This window comes from Strigops habroptila, chromosome 2 (assembly GCF_004027225.2).
Source record: "Strigops habroptila isolate Jane chromosome 2, bStrHab1.2.pri, whole genome shotgun sequence".
NCBI classification, from domain to species: domain Eukaryota; kingdom Metazoa; phylum Chordata; class Aves; order Psittaciformes; family Psittacidae; genus Strigops; species Strigops habroptila.
Window position 1 is genome coordinate 27896923 of NC_044278.2, and position 23279 is coordinate 27920201.

Consider the following 23279-nt stretch of genomic DNA (forward strand, 5'->3'; position numbering starts at 1 on the left):
ACCCACCTTGTGTGTCCCTGGTAGGTGGGGAAAGGGGAAAAGCAACCTCTCCTGGGACAGCTGCCCAGCTGCAGACCTTGAGATGCCTCCCACCCACTGCAACGCTCCTGGCTGCACCCCTGCCATCGTGTGAAAGGAGTGAGGAGGGGGAAAGCCTTCTAGCTTGCTAGCAGTGGCAAGTCACAGCAGCAGCCCTCTCCCAAACCCCACTGCAGGGCCACCATGAACGCCACAATGCAGGCATTCATGTAAGATGTGATAACTGGCAAAGGATGCTGTTTTCCACCGGTGCTCAGTTGCACAGCCTCTGTAGGTGGTGTTTTGAGAAACTGCAAGAACAAGAAAACAGTTGTCCTTTCTGCCACCGCAGCTCTCATCAAAAAGCTGCACATCCTACAGCTCGAGTACCAGGAAGAACAGCGTTCAGTGCACTACAAATAAAGCTGTCGCGCTTCAGGGCAGGGGAGCGAGATTTCTGGGGATGGCACAGGCATCAGATGTGCTTTTTTATTGTGTTCAACAGGCCTTTCAGGTATGTCAGTGAATAGCAAGCAAGAACCTGCCCACACTAGAAACGACTTGGTAGAAAAATAAAAACAAATCAAGGAGAAACTCACCATAAATATCAGAGGATACATCAGACTTCTCTATTTGAATGTGCTGTGTGATTTTCTGACAGATTTCTATTTCTTTGTACAGCTGAATAGAAAAAAAAACAAAATGAAACACAAACACGTTGCTGTGGGAGGAAACATCAAATGTAATAATTTTGAATTTTTTTTTTTTAATTACAAGCAGAAGAAATGGTCTGTGATTGTTATTCATCTAACAGTTTTCCTCCACATATGTGAGATATATTAGTAGTGTCACTAAGCTTTACTGTTAGAACAGTTAGAGGAGAAAGCAGTGTTTTAATATCACCGTCATAAAAGCAAGGACACATCTATTTCACTTGGTCAATACCATTTTGAGTGCACAAGAAACAAACCTCCTGTTCTTCTTTTCACATTTTATGGGTAGTAATCATCTAACATTTTTATATTATTTTGATTAATATATTGCAGAAATTCAATTATTCAGTAGTACTAAAATCACAAGGAGGGATTTTCTTTCTTAAATACATTTCTTAATTGTTAGAACACTATCATATGTGATATGCAGCTCTTTCTTAGCATGAAATTTCACCTTTAACACATTTATGTTTATTTGTACAGAGAAAAGCTCCCCAAAGTCTTTGAAATGGCCATTAACATCCTTCCTGAGAGACCAGCACAAATTGACACCTAGGTAATAACCCAGAAGCCTACACACGCGAGTGTAATTCACTCTGCCTTTCAGGAGTGAAGGACCCCTCAGCAGGGCTACACCCTTCCACCACAGCTCACACATTTTGCCCTTTTAAATCATTCCTGTTCTCCTCTCTTACATGGCTCACTATTGTACCTGGGTCCTACTCCAGCTCCGAACAAAGGAGCTTGTACTGGGGCCTGTCATCCCACCTCAGGAAAGGAAATCCTACTTTTTTCAGACTAAGTCAGATATTTAGAGGCTCTGAACTAACATTTTTGGGGACTCAATCCTGGCTTATTCCTCATAAGACAGCCTTGACACACTGGAAACCCCTGGCTCAGCACAGGATTGAAGCTGGGTTTTCCATAGCACAGGCTAGCATTTAAGCAACAAACCATCCTGTTGTCTTAGAAAAAAATCATACCTATAGGTGAACGGGAGCCCACACGTAAATATTAATTTTGTTTACATGCTGGTATGAATGTGTAAAAAAGCAATTTACAATAATTAACATTTTGAAACTAAGTGACATCAGTGTTTGGACTGAAGTATTTAAAGCACTTCTTTAAAAGAGTAACTCATCAGTAAAGTTTCCTTAATAAAAATACAAGTTTATCTCCTGCATATATCATCACTTACACATCTCTTTAACTGCAAATATTAGGTAGTACAGAACAGTTAAATACCCAACTAAATGGTTGTATATAGAAGAATAAAATGTAAAATTAAATAAGGATGCTATGCTAGCAATATTTTTAAAATGCAGTTTTCAAATATAGGAATGTATTGTTCAGAACCTGAAAAAAAGGTCAAATGACATTTACAAAGATCTCAGCATGATTTTAGCAAGGGTTTAAAAAAAAAAAAAAGAAAGAAAGAAAAAAGGAACAAAAATACCAGTATTTTCAGAGCAAAACTTGTGTCTTAGCCCTGCAGTCACCTAAACTGATCGTGCAGGACCAGAAGCAAGAATGACAGCTGGCAAGCAATCACAGAGATACAGGAGCCACTTGCTGCCTGCATCCCAAAGCACTATTTTCAAGAAAGAACCTCTATTGAATGGGAGGCAAATAAGCGGGATGCACAGACTGCAGCTGAGCTGCCCAAACCAGAGAGCCAGTCTGACAGCAGCCCTGAGGTGCTGCTTGCCCTTCTGTGCCCCGTAGACCCGCTGTGCCCACACCAAAGGCAGGCAGCATATCTGGGGTATGGTGGCTCATACCAGGAAGCTGCCAGCCTTTTGGGCACCATGGGCTGGTGGGGAAACCCCCTCCAAACCTGCCGTGGGGCGCTGGGCTCTGCACAGAGATGTTTGATAGGGATACCAGAGTGGTTTATCTCAGGGTTTCTGCTATACACTGGGGACTGCCCAAGGACAGGATTTCTTCCTGACAAGCAGCAGCACTGCCCCTCCAGTGTGACTCCAGCCCCTTATAGTGTTTCTCATAGCAGCTTTGGGATAGTAGTAGTAGTATTGGGGTTTTCTTGGATTTGGGGGTTTTTCCCCTCAAAATTTTCCCTTTCTTGGCCTTTTTCCTCTACTGCTTTTGGTCTTGTCCCAGCACCCTTCCCAGGGGTACCTTTTCCAGCATCCCCAGTGCCTTCACCCCAGCCTTATCCTAACTGCCAGATTTTTGGGGAGGTCTTCCTGCTTCCATCTAAAACTGCCATCCTACCCAAAGTAAAAAGTCTGGCATGTCAAGCTTCAGCCAAAACACTCCAGCACTTAGATTAAAATAAAAGGTGCTTAAAAGTGTAACTGCCTGGTACAGAACCTAATATCAAATACTCTTCCTGGTGGCCTTAGTAACTTTTTAACACTTAAACTGAGCTTGTGAATTTTTGAAAGAATGGAATATGGATATTTAATCTCCATTTCTTATTTAAATATATCTGATACATTCTGCAAGAAAAAGGAGTATCATCCTAAGAAATTACTTTTCTGCAGTAATGTATGTCTCTAAAAGCATTTTAGTAGATGGAAGACAGCTCTAGCAAGGTGACATCAACATGAGACAATATTATGAACAGCTATTCAGGAGACTACAAAATTAGAGGCATTAGTTTTATCATATTGCACCAGAATCATTTAGTTAAATACTTTCACAAAGTAACTCAAATTTTCTCAAACAAGCACACGCACAAAAGCAAACAGACAAGTGTGTGCTGTTTTAATGTTACTACGTTAGATATAACCCTACAGCATCTATCTGTATTATCGCCTTAAAGCATGTCCATAGTCCCACTGACAGTGGAGTTTTGGTTTAATTTCATTTTTTCAGAAAAGATTATAACTGATGACTATGTCAATCCTACATCCTCTCAACATAAGACAAGTCACCAAAGTCCTCCCATGCAATGAAAGCTAAAATCTGTCTCCTCTGAGTTTTCATTTCTCCCAACTACATTTCACTTCCCAGTCTCAGTGCTCCAGCAGTTAGCACTTTCTCACTCTTTTTTTTTTGTTGACAGTGTTAATGGCAAATCCCGGAACTTCTTTACAAAATGAACAAAAGTATCCATAAGTGGCAATGTTTACTTTTTATAAATAAAACAGCCACCTATGAAAAGGACTTTAAAAAGCTTTACAGTGTGCATGTGTAAAATCATAGACTTAAAGCACGACACTAATTCTGTTTGGTCTTTTTTTTTTTATCTCTCATTTCAAAATTCCTTTGAAGTCTGTTTTTGAGATGAATGATATAAAAACATCCAACTGAAGCAATTAGGAAAGTCTCTTTTCACACGTAACTCCAGAGCTTTTTAACCTCAACGGTTATCTTCCCATTTAGGGAAAAAAAATCCCAGACAACAAAAAACCAAACCCAACACCCAAACAAGCAACAAACAAACAACAAAAAACCCCAACTTCTTGTGCATTTCCCTGCTCTTTAAAAATCAGGCAAAGTGATATGAACAAGAAATGCTCAGGCCTCAACTCTATGTCTTTAAAACCATCAAGAACAATGTGAACAACAGGAAAAGGCAACCTTGAGAGAAATTAAGCTTAAATGTATGTTACAGTGACTTTCACGTATTACCTGTGGCTGTTCTTCCTCTCTCTCTTCCACACAGACACATGCACGCACAAACATAAGCTAGACACCAACTCTCTCCTCAAGATGAAACGTTTGGAGAGATTACTTTACTGTAGGCCAATTTGCTATGGTCTGTGAAGCACTATAATTGCAAGTTAAAAAGCATAGCTCTGTGAATTACAAATGTCAGATAAACACTAATTAATACTGTCCTACCAAGTGTCATTTCATTTTGCTCAGTAGGTAGCATTACCAGTTCATAGATATCCTCTTCTGGCTTTGGTACATAAAATTGGATCTGGTTTTCAATCAGGAATTTAAGACGCAGGTAGTGAGCAGAGTAATCCAGCTGGTGTGTCTGAAAGAAATGGAGAACAGGCTTTAGAAGAGAAAAGCAATGGCTCACATCATCTATACTTAGAGAACGGCCTGACACTCAGTAAGAAAAATACCCCACACCATCTTTCACAAAAGGGCCATGATCTCCCAACCTGAACAAGAACCTGAACTTCATCTTCTTTCCCAGGAATAAGTGTCCACTTAACCACTGTCCAGGGTTTCAAGGGCAATGCTGATACTCTAAGCAGCCTCTTTGGTTCTGCTTATCTGGCAGTTCCACTCCCTCCCATGCTATTGCAGAAATAAGTAAACACTATTACAGCAGAAGACTCGGAACATACCTTTGTATACAAAGGGCATTTAAAATTGCAAGGAGGACAATAAATGTTCTGCTAACACAGAAAAATGTAACAGGAAAGTTTTTGGTTTGGGTTTTTTTAGCATCTTTATAATTAAGTATGATGTGGTAAATTTCAAGCAAGATTAATATATATATAAAAAAAAATAACTCTGTATGTCCTCTAAATTCAAAACAGCTCGGGATACACTGACTTTGTAAGGCTAAAAGAAGCCAAGAGTTGCATCCTGGATTACATCCCAGTGGAAACAGGTCACACCATTTTAATGAATTAGTTATAATTAGCTGAGGATGCGGCATTTGGTCTGGGAGATGTTAATGACCTTTTCTCAGCACGATTAATAAGCTTGATTTAAGCAGAGGTTAATGCAGTGTGTAATCAAAACACATTAGAATTATGACAAACACAAAGAATGTCATTCAGGAGTTATTTTCAAAACTTTGTAAACTGTTGACTAAAGCTGGTTAAAAGCCCCAAAGTGATTCACAAATACAGGAGGTAAATTCTCACTGTCACTTCTGAAATTCTATTATTATATGCTTTTATACACCGGCCTTTTCATTTTATCTGAGCAAATTACCACAATTTCCTAGGTGGTACTTAAAAGCAACAGCTCATCTGAAAATTCATGCAAGAATGTCATTATTGCCTGTTTATTGTGTTTTTTAAAGCCTTGCTTATCCAGTTCAAGCCAAGAGGATGATACACCGGCAGTCAGCTGACTGATCACACAGCACAGATGATGAGTAATGTACACCGAGTGACCTGTAGAAAAGATCACACACTGACCTAGCAAACCTTTCAGCAAATACTCAGAGAACAGCGAGCGGTTTTGAAAGGCTAGATTAGCCCATGAATAAAAAAGAGCTATGGATAAGAAGGAAAAAAAGAGACAAATCTATTGCTGCACTCTATGAAGCACTACGTTCAAGTATGTCCAAGTCAAAGACCAAATTACCCTTATATGAAATGGAGTATGTGAAATGGAGTAACCTCCGTAATCCGGACAAATACCTAGTTAATTAAATAAAGAATTTGAAACCTATCAAGAGACAAGAAGAGCTGAATGTAGGAGATCCTTTCCCTCTCCCCTTTTTTTCCCTTTTGATAAGCATTTTGCATGCTTTGCTCATTGTTCGCTGTTTTCAATAGTTTCCTCTTTTACACGGACACATGTACAAACACCCCAGAAACTAAAGGGAAGCAGACTTGGCTTTAATCGTTCAGAAATGATACAGAGTAATACTAGATGAGTTTCTGGTCAGATTAGTTTACTATCTTCAGACATAAACTGAAGAGTGCCTTGCACACCAATTAAACAAAAACAGAGGAGGCATAAACCCATGGACTGCACCACACCCCATGTCCAGAGGGAGAAGTTTGTGGTAAGCCTCTCTGAAAGTCCATGAAATTCTTGAGCCATTTACAGCAAAGCCAGTGGGGGAAAATATGTATGTGGAAAAACCATACTAGCAGAAAAAGGAGCCAGGCAACCTGGCAGCCTCCTCCTGCCACCATAGTGTATCTTCTCATGGTCTCCTGTGCTGAAGCTCTTGTACATGTGCTGCATGAAATGCAGCACCTATGGCCACGTGGATCAGCCAGGTCTATGCTGACAAGCTACATGTCAACTGAAGCCCAGGGTTGGGAGAGAACCTCTAGCCGCAGTCAGGTATTCGTGTCACTTCAAACAGTGACTCCAAAAGTCCTCCCCTTGCAGAGGAGACCCAAAGGGATGCTTTCCAGCCTGCCCTAGGCCAGCAGAAAATCACAACCTGTTGTAGAGAGACATGAATATATCAAGTCTGGACCTCCAGACTGGATATGCCATGGGGTGCAGACTAGGAGCTGTCTTAGCCACACTGGCGGGGCAGGGAGCCCATGCTCAGCCACCCCAGGCTCCCAATGGGGCTGGGGCACACCATCACTGCCAGTTCAGAGCCACTGCCTGCCCTGGGGCTGGGGCAGGGGCAGGGTGTACTCACACCAGCCTGTAACCTGCTCTGCAGGCTGAACCCTGATAGCATCTAAAAGAGCAGCCTTCCCATAAGGGGTGGCTTGATCTGCCACCCCAGCGGTCAATGACAGGGCTTCTGCCTGCTTTGATATGCGCACTGCATCAGGCATGGAGGTGACCGCCGACACCTCCATGTTCACTCCTGTCCTTGCAGGCGTGAACCAGAAAATCATGTGTGCTGGCCATGTTAGAGAGCAAGAGCAGCCAAACACAAGATGACTGATGCTGTACTGATGCCTTGAACTATGTCAGAGCACAGCATCGTCTGAAGAGGTCACTGGATAAAACTCACATACATTTTAAGGCACTCATTTCTTCCAGGAAATACCATCAGCTGAGGCAGATGCCATTCATTCACTACACTGCAATCCCATCCAAGCCAGGCAATGAGAGTCATCATCATTAAAGCTGTGACGGTGCAGCAGATGAGCCCACACCATTTAGTTAATTAACATTCATATAGCTGCAGAAAGGCTTTGACTACCTCAAAATTTTACATTAGTTGAACCATTTCAAACAGAGTCATGATCTTCCAGTGAAGCGAAAGGAAAAGGTCCTCTTAAAGCGGACATAGCCAGCCTGCCCTAAAAGCCATACCATTACCCCACTTCTTCTGTTGCTGGTCTAGCTGCATCCAGATGTGGGAAGGTGGGAGCAGAAACAAGGCAGCTTTAATGATATTAATATCCTTTCAAGACCACCCAAAATACCTTTTAGCAGTCCAAATAAGCTTCTTGGTTTATTTATTTCTCTCCTAATAACTCTGTCTATGTCTGGACTAAATTAAGCAGCTAACCCAATTTAAAGCACAACCCAACAGCTCTTGAAGAAGAATTTATAGCCTGGGGTGTGATCCGATTCAACAGGCTCTGCGTGGTGCAGCGGGTCAGCACACAGCCCAAACTATTAATCCATTTTGCCTCCCTTCTAGTGAAGTAAGGGAGAGGCATATTCTTTCAGCTTGGTGGGGGAGGCCTTCATTGGCACTGAAATGACAGCACCCTGGAAACATGCTAGCCATCCCACCATATTACTCCAGCTTCGCACTTGTGTGGCCCAAACTTTTTCAGCAGGAAAACACCAGCTCCAAATTAAAGTAAGCCCACAGAGCATCAGGCTTAAATAACTTCTCAAGAGACTTTGAGCACAGATCCAGAGACCAGGGGAGATCTGCTGCTTGCCGCTCATGCAGGTCTATTTGAAAAATGTGAATTGTGAGCTGGTGTTTTGTTCACTTCCCGCGTTTTATCCAGTTCAGTCAAAAGACTAAATGCCATGTAGTCTTCTATGTTTGATTTTTGGTGTTATTCGCTCCACACTGCATCTGCCTAAGTCCATATACAGTGTGTGTGTTTCTACTCAATTTTAAGGCATACAGTTATGTAAATATTAGTAATACATAGGCACATGTTCACACTGACCAGTATTATCCATAGGAAACAGTTTAATGCACATACACTGATTTTCCTACATTCTAAGTGATGTTCTGACTTTCCTACCTTCCAAGTGATGTTATTAGTTAAATCTTTCTTAGGAGAAATCTTTGAGAAACCGCTTCAAAATATGCTTTAAACTCTCCTCCCACCAATGTTGAATCATAAGTGTCACAAAGCAACCTCCAAAATCTAACTCGCTGTATAACTAGCAGCAATGTTAGTATAAGAATACATTTTCTATAATGACTTGAGTGTGCTTAATGTTCTCCAACAGAATAATCAAGCTCAGTTTAATAGCACAGATAGATTTAACCACATGTACAAACATGAAGAGGGTTATATGAAATGTAGATCTTGAAATGTTTACTGTACCAGAACTTGACTGGTTCTCAGATGGCAGATGGCAAACTGATGTGAAATGGTGTGGATCAGATATTAAAGTGGGAAAAATAAGCTGAATGCAAGAGACAGACAGAAGAAAGAGATTGATTATTAAATGCTACAGGAAAGAAGGCATCCATCAGTGTTTTCCAGACCAAAAACTTACAGAGAGGAAAGAAACAGATAGCTCTTTAAAAAAACCACGCACCCACCTCCCCTTCTCCTTATACACCACCACCCACAACAATGAAACACACAGTGAGAGACCAGATTCTCAGCAGGCACCTACTGAAATCAGTGGAGCTCCACCAATTTACTCCAGCTAAGGATTTGGCCCACTGAATTAATCACTCTTACCCAAAGGGAAATATAAATCCTAAAAATAAACCATTACTAATAATGTGTCATCCAGCTTCCCTATTATGTCTCTCTCCAAAAATGTCATCTTTTCCTGAATACAATGAAGAGCTTTCACAAGCTGCAGCACTCTTTAATAGTGCACCTTGCAGAGAGACGAGCACCCTGTATAATTATTGGAAACAAATGCCTTTCTCTCACCTTCCCTCTGTTTTGAAGCACATGCAGCATGTTCTGAAAGTCCCCAAAGTTAAGCTTTTAATAGTAATAAATGTTTTCTTTCCTTTTGCTGTTGTTGTTGTACAAAAGAGGACTCACTTTTCAGAACAGCACGTGACAGGAGTTGGGACTAGCTTGCAGTCAGCCAGTTAGCAGAAAACATACATTATGTAGCTGCCAGAACTGAAAGCTTGTATTTAGTTTGTCAAACTTTCAACTTCTTTGCTCAGATGTAACTCTTTTTAATGGCCAAATGTCTCTAATACTTCATCTTGCAAAGAAATCCAGGTGGTTTTTCTCCCACCCTCCCAAACCGCAGATAAAAGCTTTCCTCTCTCTCCTCTCCCGCCACCTACACCTACACGAGGTGAGTCTGACTCCACAGTGCAGACAGCAGACACAGGCATCTTCTCCTACTCCTGCTGCTGCTGTTTTCTCCGTGCCTTCCTCCCCCACGCCAGCCGGAGGGGAGGAAGCAGCATGGGGGAAAGAAGGAGGAATGGCACCTGGAAACAGGATAACCTGGCACCTGGGAAAGGGTGAGGTCACCCTGCCTGCCTGCCTGCAGAGGAGGGAACAGGCACGGGAGGGCTTGGCAGAGGTGCGGGAACCAGGGTGGTCGGGCGAGGAAAGGGCAACGGCACTACCATGCTATGGGGTGGCCAGTGAAAGGAAGCGAGCTGGTGGCCAGGACACTGCGGGGGGCAGATGGGGAAAGGAGAAGGGTCCTGCACACAGCGTGGTCTCCAGTGGAGGGGAAGTGGGTGGGTGGCAGCAAAGTCAGGGTATGAAAGCACTGCAGAGGCTCGTGCACAGCAGCCAGAGTGGAAAAGGCAAAAACCAGTCTGCCTTCCTAACCCTAGACCCATGCCAAGTTTAGTCCGGCTGTAGGAATTTTTCTTGTGTGGTGCTAGCATGAAAATTTCAGTGTAATTCATGTTTTTCATCTAACATACAACTGATCTTTCAACACAGTGCAGTCTGAGCACTGGCATATGAGAAAATCACCGTGAGGTTCAACTAAAAGGGCTTGGGGTTGTAGACACTTCACACGGCTCGAGGGCACGCTCACAGCCTTTACCTTGCAAATCATTTCCAGCACATCTCTTGTGGTGTCCCCAGGACGGATGACTGTCAGGGCAGGCTGGTTGTTCGGCAGGCAAAACCAAGACGGTGTAAAATACTCATGAACCCAAATATCGCAGTCAGGATTGTGCTGGTGGACACTGCTCAGTGCCACTTCTTTTTCCCTCTAAACAGACAAAATCCATTATGACTCCGCTAGCCAAACACAATCTCCTTCTTCATCAATAGCAAGTGTAAGGAACATTATATGCTGCATCAAAAAAGCCCTCTTATGGAGAAGACATTTTATTCATAAGCCTACACTGAAGCTTGTCTGGGCAGGAAACTTTACAGCTTTACCTGAGCAGTATAAAGTGTGCCTTCCCATGCCACCCACACACCTACAGTGGTGTAATGCACTTTTCCTGGGATTTCACCCTATGGCTATTGGGAATGCTAGGAATGCAACAAAAAATAATAGTGATAAAAAGAGATTTAAAATATAACTTCAATGCACTGTGTTTCTGGATAAACCAATCCAAAGCCAACAAAATTGTTGTAGATACTACAGTTCCTGAATCTATAGACGGCAAAATAGCAAATCCTAGTATTTCTTCTGAATTTACTGTCTCTTACACAGCCAAGTTGCACTCCAAGCTATAAATCCCCAGGAAGTGATGGAACCGCAGAATCTCTGTTTGCTGCAAGTGGGCTCACGCAGCTAAACCCATATTCACTACATGAAAAATGTGCCTCTTAGCACTGTCTTAATGCTGCTTTATAGCTGACTTTTCTTCGGGAAAAGCAAAAACAGTTGTAATTGTGGCTGTAAATGCAGAAACACATGAGAAGAAAACAGAGAAAGCTTCACTTCATAGTTGTGCCAACCCTTAATTATGAAAGCCCCATATGGCCACCACAAGGAGCCATTTTCCTGAACCAGTGAGTCCAGGTCCTCTAGCATTTCCCTGGCGTGCAGTGCTAACACCCCTCTGGGTCTGGCACCTCCAGCTGCGATGCCACACACAGCGAGCCTTTTTGAGCGTGGGCAACCAGCTCAAACCTTCCCAGAGTGGCCACAAGCACTACAGCAGGTAAGGCGAGTAGGGTCCTCTCCTCTCTCAGAGGCTCTGCATCCCTTCTCGCATTCCAGCGTCAATGCTGCATTTAGGCTGGCTGCAAATGGGGGTGAAGGAGACAGCTGGAGAGCTGGTGTTTTTACCTTGCCATCCGGGACCGTATCGTCAAAGATGCCTTCAAGAGATTTCTTTACTGAATCAACTCCTTCACCAAACACCTGAGGAACAACAGAGCGACTCTGCTTTAAAACATGAAACGTGAACATGTGCACCATCTGCAGCACACACTAAGAGAAGAACACGGTATCTAACACCTAGCATGAAAATCAAAACACAGAAAAGAAAAATACCAGCTTGTTAAAAGGGAAACGGGGGTGAAGGACAAGCTGGTGATAGGGCACCATGCTAAAAGATTGGAGGCCAGTTCTGCTTAGTGGCCTGTCACTGACTTACTTGGTGGAACAGGACAAATTTTATCTCCTTTTGTGCTCAATTTCCCCACCTGTAAAGTGGGGGAAATGAACACTTCACCTCTGCTAAGGCTGAGAAATCAGAACAAGGGCTCCACTTCTGGCTGGTTTTGTAATAAATCAGCTTCTAAAACGTCCTCAGCAAACATTCAAGTACCGCAAGTCAGCATAACCCTTCTCTAATGAAATAAGAGCTGGTAACCCAGCACAAACCAGAGAGCCAAAATCAATAGGAGTCCATGCAGGAGGAATGACAGGATGGGAATATTTACAGGATCCACCCCAAATCAGCACAGGACTGCATCAGACAGGCAAAGAGGCTTGTTACCACAGCAGAGGTTATAATTAAAACTGAAAAAGTTTTATAACTCCACATCAGGACAGCTTTACGATCAAGTTGCTGGGTTTGGCTGTTAACTATTCTGTACCTAACATGAAGCAGGAACTTTGCAGAATGGGAGAAGGATGCTGCCCTTTAGGGATTTACAGTTTACTGCTTCAAATTGGCAACACTTTGCATGCTACTACACAAATAGGTTCAGGCACTACATTTAGACATTCTGCTACTTTCTCAAAACTTTACTTTTTCTTTGACTCTCTCCAGTATGACTTTTCCTTAACCTGGAACAAAATCCCTTTTGATGCCTGTGCTTACTGAGTGAGGATGATAGGGGGGAGGGAAGGGGAAGGAAGTGTGAAGAATGCATTTATCCCCACCGAAAGGAAAAAAGGGTGAGTATAGGAAAAGAAAACAGGTCTGAAGACACAGTGTGGGCGGGATCTTAGGTCAGGACAAAGGATTGCGCTTGATTTGGGGAAAGTAAGTACAAAGCAACAGGGATACCACAGCATCAGCACAAAGAATTAGGAATGTGCTCACAGAGGCATCTGCTGCTTCCCAGCAAAATCCTGAGCTTTTCATCAGCCGCTAAATATTAGGTGAACTTTTACTGTCTCACTAAAAACAAGCCAAACAATTTTGCAGCATTCATCCTCTGCTAAACAAAACAAACACCCACTGCTCCTCTAACAGAAGGAAGAAAAAATCACAGGGCACAGAACAACACGTGTCCCAGCCTTTCTCCCCTCAAAAAGTGAAAGAAGAGAAAGAAAATAAAAGCCTACATTTCCTGCAATTAGATGAGGTATGGCTCTCAAAAATTGAAAGCTATAATTAGGGATGTTTGGAAAGAACAACAGGGAAGCACCTTCCCACCACACTGAAACATGTTTTCTAGAGAAAGGTCTGGGCAGTGACTGGGTGGAAACATTTCAGCTTTTGCTTTTTTAAAAATCTGAAGCAAAACAGGGACTGTCCCTCCTAAATGTAAAGCTTTTTGTCACTTTAGGAAGTTCTCCCCAAACTCTGCTACACGTATATGTTTGTATTCTACAAACTCATCATTTTAATTTAAAGAAACAAAAAAGTATGCACTTTTTTCTTTGCTTACAAAGCTTTGCTTACAAAGTATCATCTGTTGCACTACTGCTTTGTTGTTTCTGGGTTTAGGGAAAGTACCTCCAGAAAAAGCAGAAGCTGCAGAAATGCAGCAACAGTAGAAGCGCAACCAATTCAGCCAAAGAAGGTGTGAGCACCAAACCCTCTTTGATAGGAGCTGCTGTATATTTATCTGTAACTACAGTCACTGATTTTTGAAGAGGATGTGGAATGAGATGACTATATGCCATGAAAGATTAGACAAGCAAGGTTAAGGCTGGATACGTAAGTGCTTGATGCAAGTGACTGTATAAGCTGCATTCTGCATGCTAACAAATAAGCCTTGAAAAAACCAGTATCACAGACTTCCACACACTTACCTGATTAATGCTTGGCCTCCCTTGTTTTTTCTTCGAGGTAGTATCCAGCCCCCAAAGAGAAGAAAACCTGCTTCTCCGTTTACTGGCAGACCTGGACATGGCCTGTGTCCTTCTCCTCACTCCAGACTCCCCTGTGCGAGCCGCCACCTGTCAATGCCACATGGTTTTAGAATCAAAGGCTGCAGCATCCCACTGCACCGTGGTTTACATAACTTAACAAACAGTGGAATTTGGCTTGGAAGAAAAAAAGAAAGTCAAATACTATGGCAGCAATGTGTACTCACAACAGGGACAATGGTGATGCTGCCAGGCTGCTTCCTTCTCACTGCAATTTAGCTCACTTCCTCCAACTTCAAACACCAAACATTAAAATACACAGTACCACCCCTCTACCCCCCATTTTTTGGCATTCAATCTGAGACATTTTGAAGCATCACAGAGCAAAGCCTCAGCACCAGTAAAGAGTTTGGGTTTGGGTTCTTTTTCTTTCCTAACACATTTTCAAAGCTGGCCACATGAAACCCGAGACTTCCACATTTATCTGTTGCTTCTGAAAAGCCTGGTCTTTCTTTTTGCTCTTTCCTGTGGAAGCACTCTGGGCATCCAGGAACTGACTCATAACTGCTACAAGGCAAGATAGAGGCTTGCAAATAGGTCAAGGTATTTAAAACCTGCATTTCCTCAAAGATAGCAACATTTTAAGGAGTGAGCAAAACACAGGAAGGAAAAAAGTGAGCTGAAATGACCCTTTTGATTAGAGCAGTGTTAACTGCTTGGGTACTTGAAAAATGGCCTGTGGCAACCCCTTTGGAGGGAAAAGATATTTGCCTTTTTACTAAGACCAAATATTTGAGGAGTGTTTTCCAAGTGAGGAAGCTCTGGTAGAAATTAGTGCGACATTAGTCAGAGGTGAAGTGTTTAGGCCAAAGTTTAAGCAGATTTCTCATGTGGAGGTGGCCTCAGCAGAGCAAGCTCCTCTCCTGCAAGAAAGGGAGTGGTAGGAGATGGCAGGTATGAATGGGAGCATAAGGCAAAGCTAGACAGACAGACAGACCGACCCACCCTGCCGACTTGGCCATACGCTTCCTGGAACACCTTTGTACTGGATTCCCACAGCCGAAACTAGCAAAATGTGACTGTCATTTGGCAACCCCAGCGGGAACACCCAAATCTCTGAGTGATGCCCCAAGCTACGGAGCTGAGAAACTGGTTGTTTGGGTGCAGCAGACACAAAAGCCCATATAAAGACAGGACGAACAGAAGGCTGGCTTGTATACCCAGGGAACCAGCGCTGTGTGAGTAATGGTGATTCTCCTTGGAAACATGGAGAAATCAAGCAAAACGAGAACTTAAACACTACTGCAAGTGTCTCAGTTTTCACAGCCTGGACTTGTGAGATGTTTCTTAGCTGAACCTAGGACATTTGTGCTAGGTACAGAGGCAGCTGAGAGACTTTGCATGTCTTCTGACTAATGTACTGGCGAACACCTTCGCGAGAGCTAGGGGTGCCATGCTTCACCATGCAGCACACAGCTCAAGTCTGCGACTCACTGCACCACCTCCACGTGATTGAGGGCAAAGAAGGACACGAGAGTTTGCTCGAAAGAGGAGAAAGCACGTGTCTTTTCCAACACAACATATTCAAAACATATTTTTTTTCACTTGGCTCTCAAGAGACACCAGCATGAAGAGGCAGACTGTTTTTCAGACTAATGCTCAGTGTCTTGCTAGATGAAAAAAAAAAAGCATAAATGCAAATGACAGCCCGCCACTTAAAAAAATACATAAATCCACCAGCAATTATCAGGATGATGACGCTAATCTTTTCATATATGAAAGAATAAAAACGCCCCTGTCTGAATTACAGCTCTCAATTCAACTGAAGGGTACAGACAGCTGACATCCACAAGACAACAAGTGGAGCTCAGCTATTTCTGTGAAGTTCCAGGAGTCCAAGCTGAAACTACGGGAACTTGATTTAAATTAATTAAAAAAACCCACCACTTTGCCATACATTTCGCAGTATTTTTAAGAGCTGGGAGGTTATTTAAATTTAAACAACCATTTTAAGCATTATTTATCACACCACAAGCAGCAGAGAAGAATGTTTCCCCTCCCTTGTGGAGCATCAGGTGTTGATCACTGAAGACTGGATATTAGACTAACTGGTAAGTAGTTTTATCTATATGGTAGAAAACAAGCCACGCTCAAGAAGGTCTAAGCCAACACATGCTGCGGGCCTCAGAAAGACTCACATTGACTTGACAAGACTTTTAGATCAAGCCCATGTACACGAACATTAGAGATGAACCTGTCCTTGTAACAGGAAGATCTATTTATAGAGAGCACGTTTATAGTGCAGATCTAGAAATTCAAAATCACATGTTTAGGAGAACTGTGGTTCTTCCACTTCCATAAGGCCACATATTGCAAGCATCTGCTTTTTAACCCATACCCAGGACACACACCCCTTTCAGGAAGTACAATATTTTGCACACTAAGGTATGGGCTCACCCTCCAGGCACAGACTGCTGTTTGTCGTGATCTCTGCATTGGACACGTGAAGCGATTTGCAGGTTGGCAAATCCAACCCCTGGCCTCTGTTCAAACTTACCAGTGCATGAAACGACGAGACTGAAAAGATTCCAAGACGGCCCATTGCAACTTTTGTTGGACGGCTGGCAAAAGCAAGCAGTCTTTTAGGGTTTGGGAGCTCCCCTCCTTGGAGACTAGCCAAGTAACAGCGGTATCGAAATAGGTCCATCTGGAACTGCTCAAGGTTTTGTTCCCAAACGAAGATCTGCGCACAGCGAAGATTGAGGAGGAAGACGCATGGCAAGAGAAGGGGAGAGGAGGAAGAACAGGGTGGTAAATACCTTGACAAAATTCTACTGTTCCCACTAACACACCTTTTTCATCAATGCTCAAGAAACTTTGATTCCCCTTTTTTCCCCATTCTTCCTTAACCTCCCAAGCCCAAAAAGGATACGAATAATTAAACAGTTTTCATTAGATGGAAAACAACTTTTTTATGTTCATATCAGAAGTCTTCTCCTGAGACAAATGCTCCTTTGATAAACTGCTAATTAATAGGATTCGAATTTCATTTTTCATTTTTGAATTCCAGGATTCTTTTCTAAGCAGTCCCTTATGAGCCTTCTTTCACACATCAAGGGCATCTGAGAAAGCAGAAGACCAAACACCACCAAATTCCACATACAGAGCACCCCAAATTAGCAGCTGCAGCAGCAGTGTTGCTGTAAGCATCAGTGGAGCATGCCACACTTGGAAAAGTGTAGTACACTGGGGATAATTAATCTTATCAGCGGAAGAGCACTGTAATCAGCCTATGTAAGGACTTCTTTAAATAATTCAAATTGCCGACAGGAAACAGTTTCAAAGCATTTAGAAAAACTCAGTTACATAAAGACAGAGACTGCTCTGCCCTCTCACTGTGAGTGACAGCCTTTGAGTGGAGCCCTTCCAAGAGAGGCAAGCATCTCTCCCCTCCTTTTCCCCTTCTCACAGGCTTCTAGATTTTTTAGCTTGGCGCATTAAGGCCCCGGCCGCTCCCTGTGGTTTGCATTACAGGCGTGTTTGGCAGCCATGGTAAAAGAGCTACAAACTAATGAAGCAGAAGCCATATGTTAGTTTCCTAAAATAAGGTGCTGCTGCAGCAGCAGGAGAGACATCTGCTCCAGGCTTTCTGCTTCTGAAACACAACTACGTTGCCCACTTGAAGTCAGAAGGAGTGGTCCTGAGGCTGCAGCCATGAGGTCAAGGCAGGCCCTTGTAACCAGGGATAGCTTCTTCATCCCATCTGCCAGTGGAAGAACCAGCCTCTTCTGTGCTTAGGACAACAGCAGCAGCAGCATGTGTTGGTTTATGATGAGCTCTTCCCTAAGGCATCCTGCTGCCATGGCCTGGCTGCCTCTTTGCTCCCCTAAAGCCCCCACTCAACCTCCCAGTGGCTGGCCAAATCCCTTGCGTGGAGGCCAGGAGAAGACAGGCCATGCTGTACCTTAGCACACATTGTTTGGAGAAACAATGCAACTAGGGCAGCTGGCACAGCTCTGCTGCCAACACACATTCCACCTGCTCTGGGGAGCTCTGTCAGCACACACACACAGCACAGGGATGCAGACAGAGGAAACACTAATCTGGAGGAGGCCTTAAATATTTGCTAGGGGCTTATTTCATATAAGCAAGTGAGATTACTTGATCCAGTATGGTCTTCTTCTTCTTGGAGTCTGTTACTGAGGAAAGCTGCATTTCACCCATTTTCTTCATCTTCTCATCCATATCAATCTTCTGCTCCAGCTTTTTAATCTCTGTTTTCAGGAGCTTTACGGTGTCCTCTTTGTGATGCTGCCTTGCCACTGCGGTTGCACAAGCTGAATGGATTGCCGTGATCCAGTTCTCCAGTTCAGTCTGGCTAGAGGTCTGAAGAGAGGGAAAGAGAGGGAAAGGAAGTCAGGATCCTCTTTAAAATTGATTGGAGATTAACAAATGCAATTCCAAGGAGTTTCCTTTCCCTTTGATCTTAAGATTTGAAGCCTTAAATCCACTTACAAGAGAAGTAATAAAAAAACCCATCATTCTTAAGCAGGCCATTTTTAACTCAGCATTAGGCATTCAGCACTTGGAATTACACCTATATCTGTGCTTTGCAGCTGTACAGTGTTTCCCAGAAAGGTCTCGGGAATTACCTTCCTTGCACAATGCAATGCTGGCATAATTTGTAGCTCAACATTTAACGACGTTTTCTATACTCCCAGTTCCTTAAGGCAGGGAACATACTGTGTTGTTGACATGGAGAGCTTTTTTGGCATGCAACATTTAGTAATAAATTAATGGCATAAAACATGACCATGATACCTATAAGTAGCTTTATTGTGATGCATAGACAAACAAGATTTCCACTTCTGAAGGTCTCAAAGCACTCTGAAGACAACCCTGTTATCATTAAAGACAAGCTCATCATAATTTTTATGGCTCAGGTACTGTCCCTCCACAAGCAGGTGTGTGACAGTTCAGGAAAAGGCAACACTTCCCCTCCCTGGAAGTGTTTGAGGCCAGGTTGGATGCGGCTTTGAGCAACAGATATCCCTGCCCATGTCAGGGAGGTTGGAATTACATAATCTTTAAAGTCCCTTCCAATCTAAACTATTCTACGATTCTACAATTTTGTGATTCTTTTAGATATTAGGCTGGGGCATGGGACACCAGCACATTTTTCTGGAAGAGCACTATTCTGATTAGAGGCTTTTGACCTAGAAAGAAGAGTATTCAAAGTGTTCATTTTCCAGACTTTCAAAATGAAAAGTAAATCTTACTGGACTTCTTACTAAACTTCATTCCTTTTTACAATAGATTGTAAAACAAAATTTACAGCCAACTCAAGGTTGCAGCAGACTTTGTCTGAGTGTCAGCCTTTAGCAGTAATCACACTGATATTTGGCTTGCAACTAAAAAAGTAGCAAAGTGCCAAACCACCTTGTTCTAATTAAACTTTCTGATGATACCTGATCTATTAATAGATAGCACAGTATGACTTCTCCAGTTGCTAGCATAAATGAAGAAGGTCATCCTCACTGCTCTCCTGACGGTCACAACAGCAAAGGACACAGCTTACTGAAGCCAAGGAGAGATTCCCACAGAACCCCAACTGTGGAAGTCACGTATGCACAGGCTGGACTTCAGGCTTATGCTCCCAAAACTTCTGTGGTACTGAAGCAGGTGAAACACACATGTCCCAGAATGACATTGCTTTCCTTAGTTCGGATTAGAAGTCCTAAGCAGAAGACAGGGTCTACACTGGAAAGGACGATCTCTTTTACTACCAATTTTCTTGTCTTCAGTTGGCACTGTGCAAAGTATATTGCTTAAATTGGCCAGGCTCCCTGCCTAGGTAATAATATTAACAAGCGCTCATTCATAGACAGGGGCTTACAGTGTCTCACTGCCACTGCTGAAGGCATGCTGAGCCCCACCTTGCTGAGGAATTACTGCTGAAAACAGAAATTATTTACAGAATGGAAGACATTTTGCCTAGAGTTAGGTGGTGAAACCTAGCCCCTAGTAGAGAAGAGAGTAGCACTGGACTTACAATAAGATGGTATGTTTCATTAATTCCTAACAAAATCATAACAGCAAGAGGTCATGCTTCTATCTTATTCAATTTTAAAATATTATCTGTATACCATTAGATTTGATTTTCTTTTTGGTTTCCTGGGGAAAGAGAGGGGAAAAAAAGGAATCTGGAATAGATTTTAGGGCTGAAGACTCTTTTGGTAGATGAGTAGGCAAGGGAAATCACTCCACTTCTCAACAGAAAGGACCACATAAACAAGCTGCAAACACCTGATAGATAAGTATGTGGTGTCACAAGTCGCTCTGAGCTCCTAGAAAATACATGTGACATCTGCAAGTAATGGATTCGTGTAGGCATGATAAGAACTGACTGCGGAAGAAATCATTGTGTAGGACGTATGTGATGTCTCTAGGTGCGACGCAGTGGGAAGGCTTGTTACAAGATGTCCAGTATCTGTACGCATTACAAAGCAACCCTATTTTTCTCCTTAAGTACACAGTCTCTATAGGCCAGGAACAGTCTGCAGGTCTGTGGTTTCTTCTCATCAAAGCCGCTACTACAGCTCTGTGTTATGTGTGCACAGACGTGTATGACACGAGCAGTTGAGTAACACAGCTGAGCAGCCATACACGTGCGTCAGCTGCTCTGAGTGCAGCAGAGCAAGCCCTACAGCACAGTCACTTGCACATTACTTCCACCATTGCAGCTGGTCTCCTTCCCTTCTCTCCAAACTCATCCCTTCTTTCTCTTCTGCTTCACTAGCAATGCATGGGTTCTGTGGCAGAAGGGACACATCAACCAAAAATTTCTGCAAGGCAATATAAATGATGATTTTTCATTTGAAAAGGCTCATTTTTGCCTTTTCCCCACAAATTTATATGAAAATTACCCATGGCATAATGACACAGGGCTTTTAATGACTAAGGCCCTGTGTTGCCACAAAAGAAATGTACTGAATGTGACCTTTTCAGTATTTAACATCCACTGGCATTAATTTTTTGAGAATGAAGGTTTTTCCTTAGAAAACTGCATGGAAAAGATTTTACAGCTCATATTTTACAGCTCATGTTCCAAGAGGAGGTGGCACTCCACAATCTTTCAAGCACACGCTGAGACCACAAGCACCGCGCTTACCTCCTGGATGAAGCTCACCAGGTGGCAAAATACATGTACCCTGTCCAGGAAAGGCATGAAGTAGAAAGGGGCAGTCCAGTATTATAAGCTGAGGAAAAATCAGGCTGAGGTGGCAGAGAAGCTAGTCCACAAAAAAACGATTTTTTTTTCAGTATGCAATCAGACACTCATTCTTTTCAAGATGAGAGCCAGCACCACTTCCTTCGAGTCAGTAAGGCTTTTTTATTTTGCACTAGTTTGAGAATCTAGCCCCATTCTAGTGGAATGCCAACCTAAAAATCACTCAGGGAAGCAGCAGTTACTAAAATACATGAATCTTTCTCAGTGAAACACATCAACTAATGTATGGTCTTTGACATAAGTACTGGATTTTTAGTAAATGTACCCTGTGAAATTCAGACATTTCTATTTTCTGATTAAAAAACTAAACATGCAGTCATGTTTAGTCTTCAGTCTCCTCTCTGGCAACAGCAAAATGTTGATTAAGGCCTGTATGAACAATGGGTAACTGGATTCTCCAGCACCACTGGGAGAGCACCTGGAGGTCCAACTACCCCTCGCACTTCAAACTCCTCTTGGTCTCGTAAACCCCTTGAGCTTCTTTGCAAGGTCCCATCTTTGATACATGTCTTTTACAAGACACAGACAGTGTTACAGCACATTAATGCACTACTGTCTGTCCTGTATGGTAACTGGCCTGGTCTGTGTGTTAGAAGCAACTGTCAAACCATGCAAAGCTCACGGTTTTCACAGGGATGTAAGAATATTTCCGAATTCCTACTTTGTTCCAACCATCTACACAAAGAGAGTCTGGTCAGTCAATAAAAATAGCAGACCTGACAGTGATTCACACATAGTAGTGGGTCTCTTGAGTGGCATTTACCGAATACATCGTGTCCTTCCTCTAGTGCTGCCAGAGGAAAATCCCAAACCTACTGGAGTCAGCAGGATTTTCCCATTGATTTCAACCACAGCTAAGATGTCCTCCTTGGTCAGAGAGAGTAAAAAGGAACAACTTTGTCAAACCCCCCAATCAGACCAACCTGAAAGAGAAAAGCATCCCCAAGGGAGTTACTGAGACAGAAGACAAAGTCCTTCTTGGGGTGTTCAGGCACCGCTTGCACTATGCTGTTTTCCACCCAGACAGCGTGCTTTGGGATGCTGTTGTGGTCAATGCCGGATCTGCCATCAGTCTCATAAAAAAACAACGTGCATCCTAAAAGAGATGATTGTATATTAGCAAGCAATACATTTAAAACACCAACAGCCACTCTGCATCTCTTCGGCGCTGGTACTTGGGACTATAAATCATCCATAAAACTGTCACAGGGATCAGGGAGGATTTGCTGGGGTCTGTTTAAGTTTTCAGCCCCCCAGCAGAAAGCACCAGCAACGGCCCAGTTTCTAGCCCAACAAGGTTGTGGTTTCCACACCATGAGGGCACACCACGAGCTATATGGTACATCAAGCCATGCCCCAGTGGGCTATTTTGTTCACTCTAGGCAGCCGCAGGCATGAAAGTCATGGGTAGTAAAATACAGCCCCAGATGAGAAACATCACTGTAAGCCCAAAAGTGGGGATCCTCCACAGCCACCCCATCCCACTGAGGGGACCAAAGGAAGACACAGGTGTGACAGCGTGTCTCCCATGGTGGTGCCGGACAGCCGTGAGTGGCTCTGCAGAGCAGACAGGGCCCAGGCAAACCTCCACGGCCCTGCCTCAGCCTCCTGCAGCTGCTGCAGTCCCTGCAAGGCAAAGATCAAGCGATTTAATTACTGGATGCAGATGAGTAACTGGAAGAATGGAATGAGTTGTGCTTGCTGAAAGACTGACGTACAAAAACACCCCAGCAAACAAACAAAAGGCATAAACCAAAATCCTTATTCCACTTATTCCTTATTCCAGCTCTGATTCAGGGTGATACAGCCAAAAACAAAACCCCATTTTAACTGGGGGCAGCAAACAACCTGCTTGGTTTTACAAAATAACCTTTACAGTTCTCGGGGCAGATGAGGGAGGTAGGTATAGCAAGTCTGCAACTTGGGAGACTCAAAAAAAAGTTGTTTTATACTAAAACTGGCAGATAGTTTCTCTACTTCTCAACGAGCCCTCTTGATGTAAAGGGATTCCCTGTTGCCCAGCCTCTCAGAAAAGTATTTGCAGCCAAACAATAGCAGCTGTT

General features: G+C 43.1%; 1 protein-coding gene across 14 annotated transcripts in view; it reads right to left on the reverse strand.

Moving 5' to 3' along the window:
• The window catches only part of TIAM1 (TIAM Rac1 associated GEF 1), a 191875-nt gene that overhangs the window by 43176 nt on the left and 125420 nt on the right, over positions 1-23279 (reverse strand). For all 14 annotated transcript variants that reach the window (XR_003990240.1, XM_030477422.1, XM_030477421.1 and 11 more), the window contains 8 exons: positions 22140-22312; positions 18087-18311; positions 16483-16668; positions 13869-14015; positions 11724-11798; positions 10518-10688; positions 4582-4686; positions 618-699 (listed from right to left, as the gene is read on the reverse strand). Coding sequence is in view for 13 of the 14 variants with exons in the window: in XM_030477422.1 (XP_030333282.1) it covers positions 618-699; positions 4582-4686; positions 10518-10688; positions 11724-11798; positions 13869-14015; positions 16483-16668; positions 18087-18311; positions 22140-22312 (1164 nt within the window). In the remaining variant the exon portion in view is untranslated. The remainder of the gene's footprint in view (positions 1-617; positions 700-4581; positions 4687-10517; positions 10689-11723; positions 11799-13868; positions 14016-16482; positions 16669-18086; positions 18312-22139; positions 22313-23279) is intronic.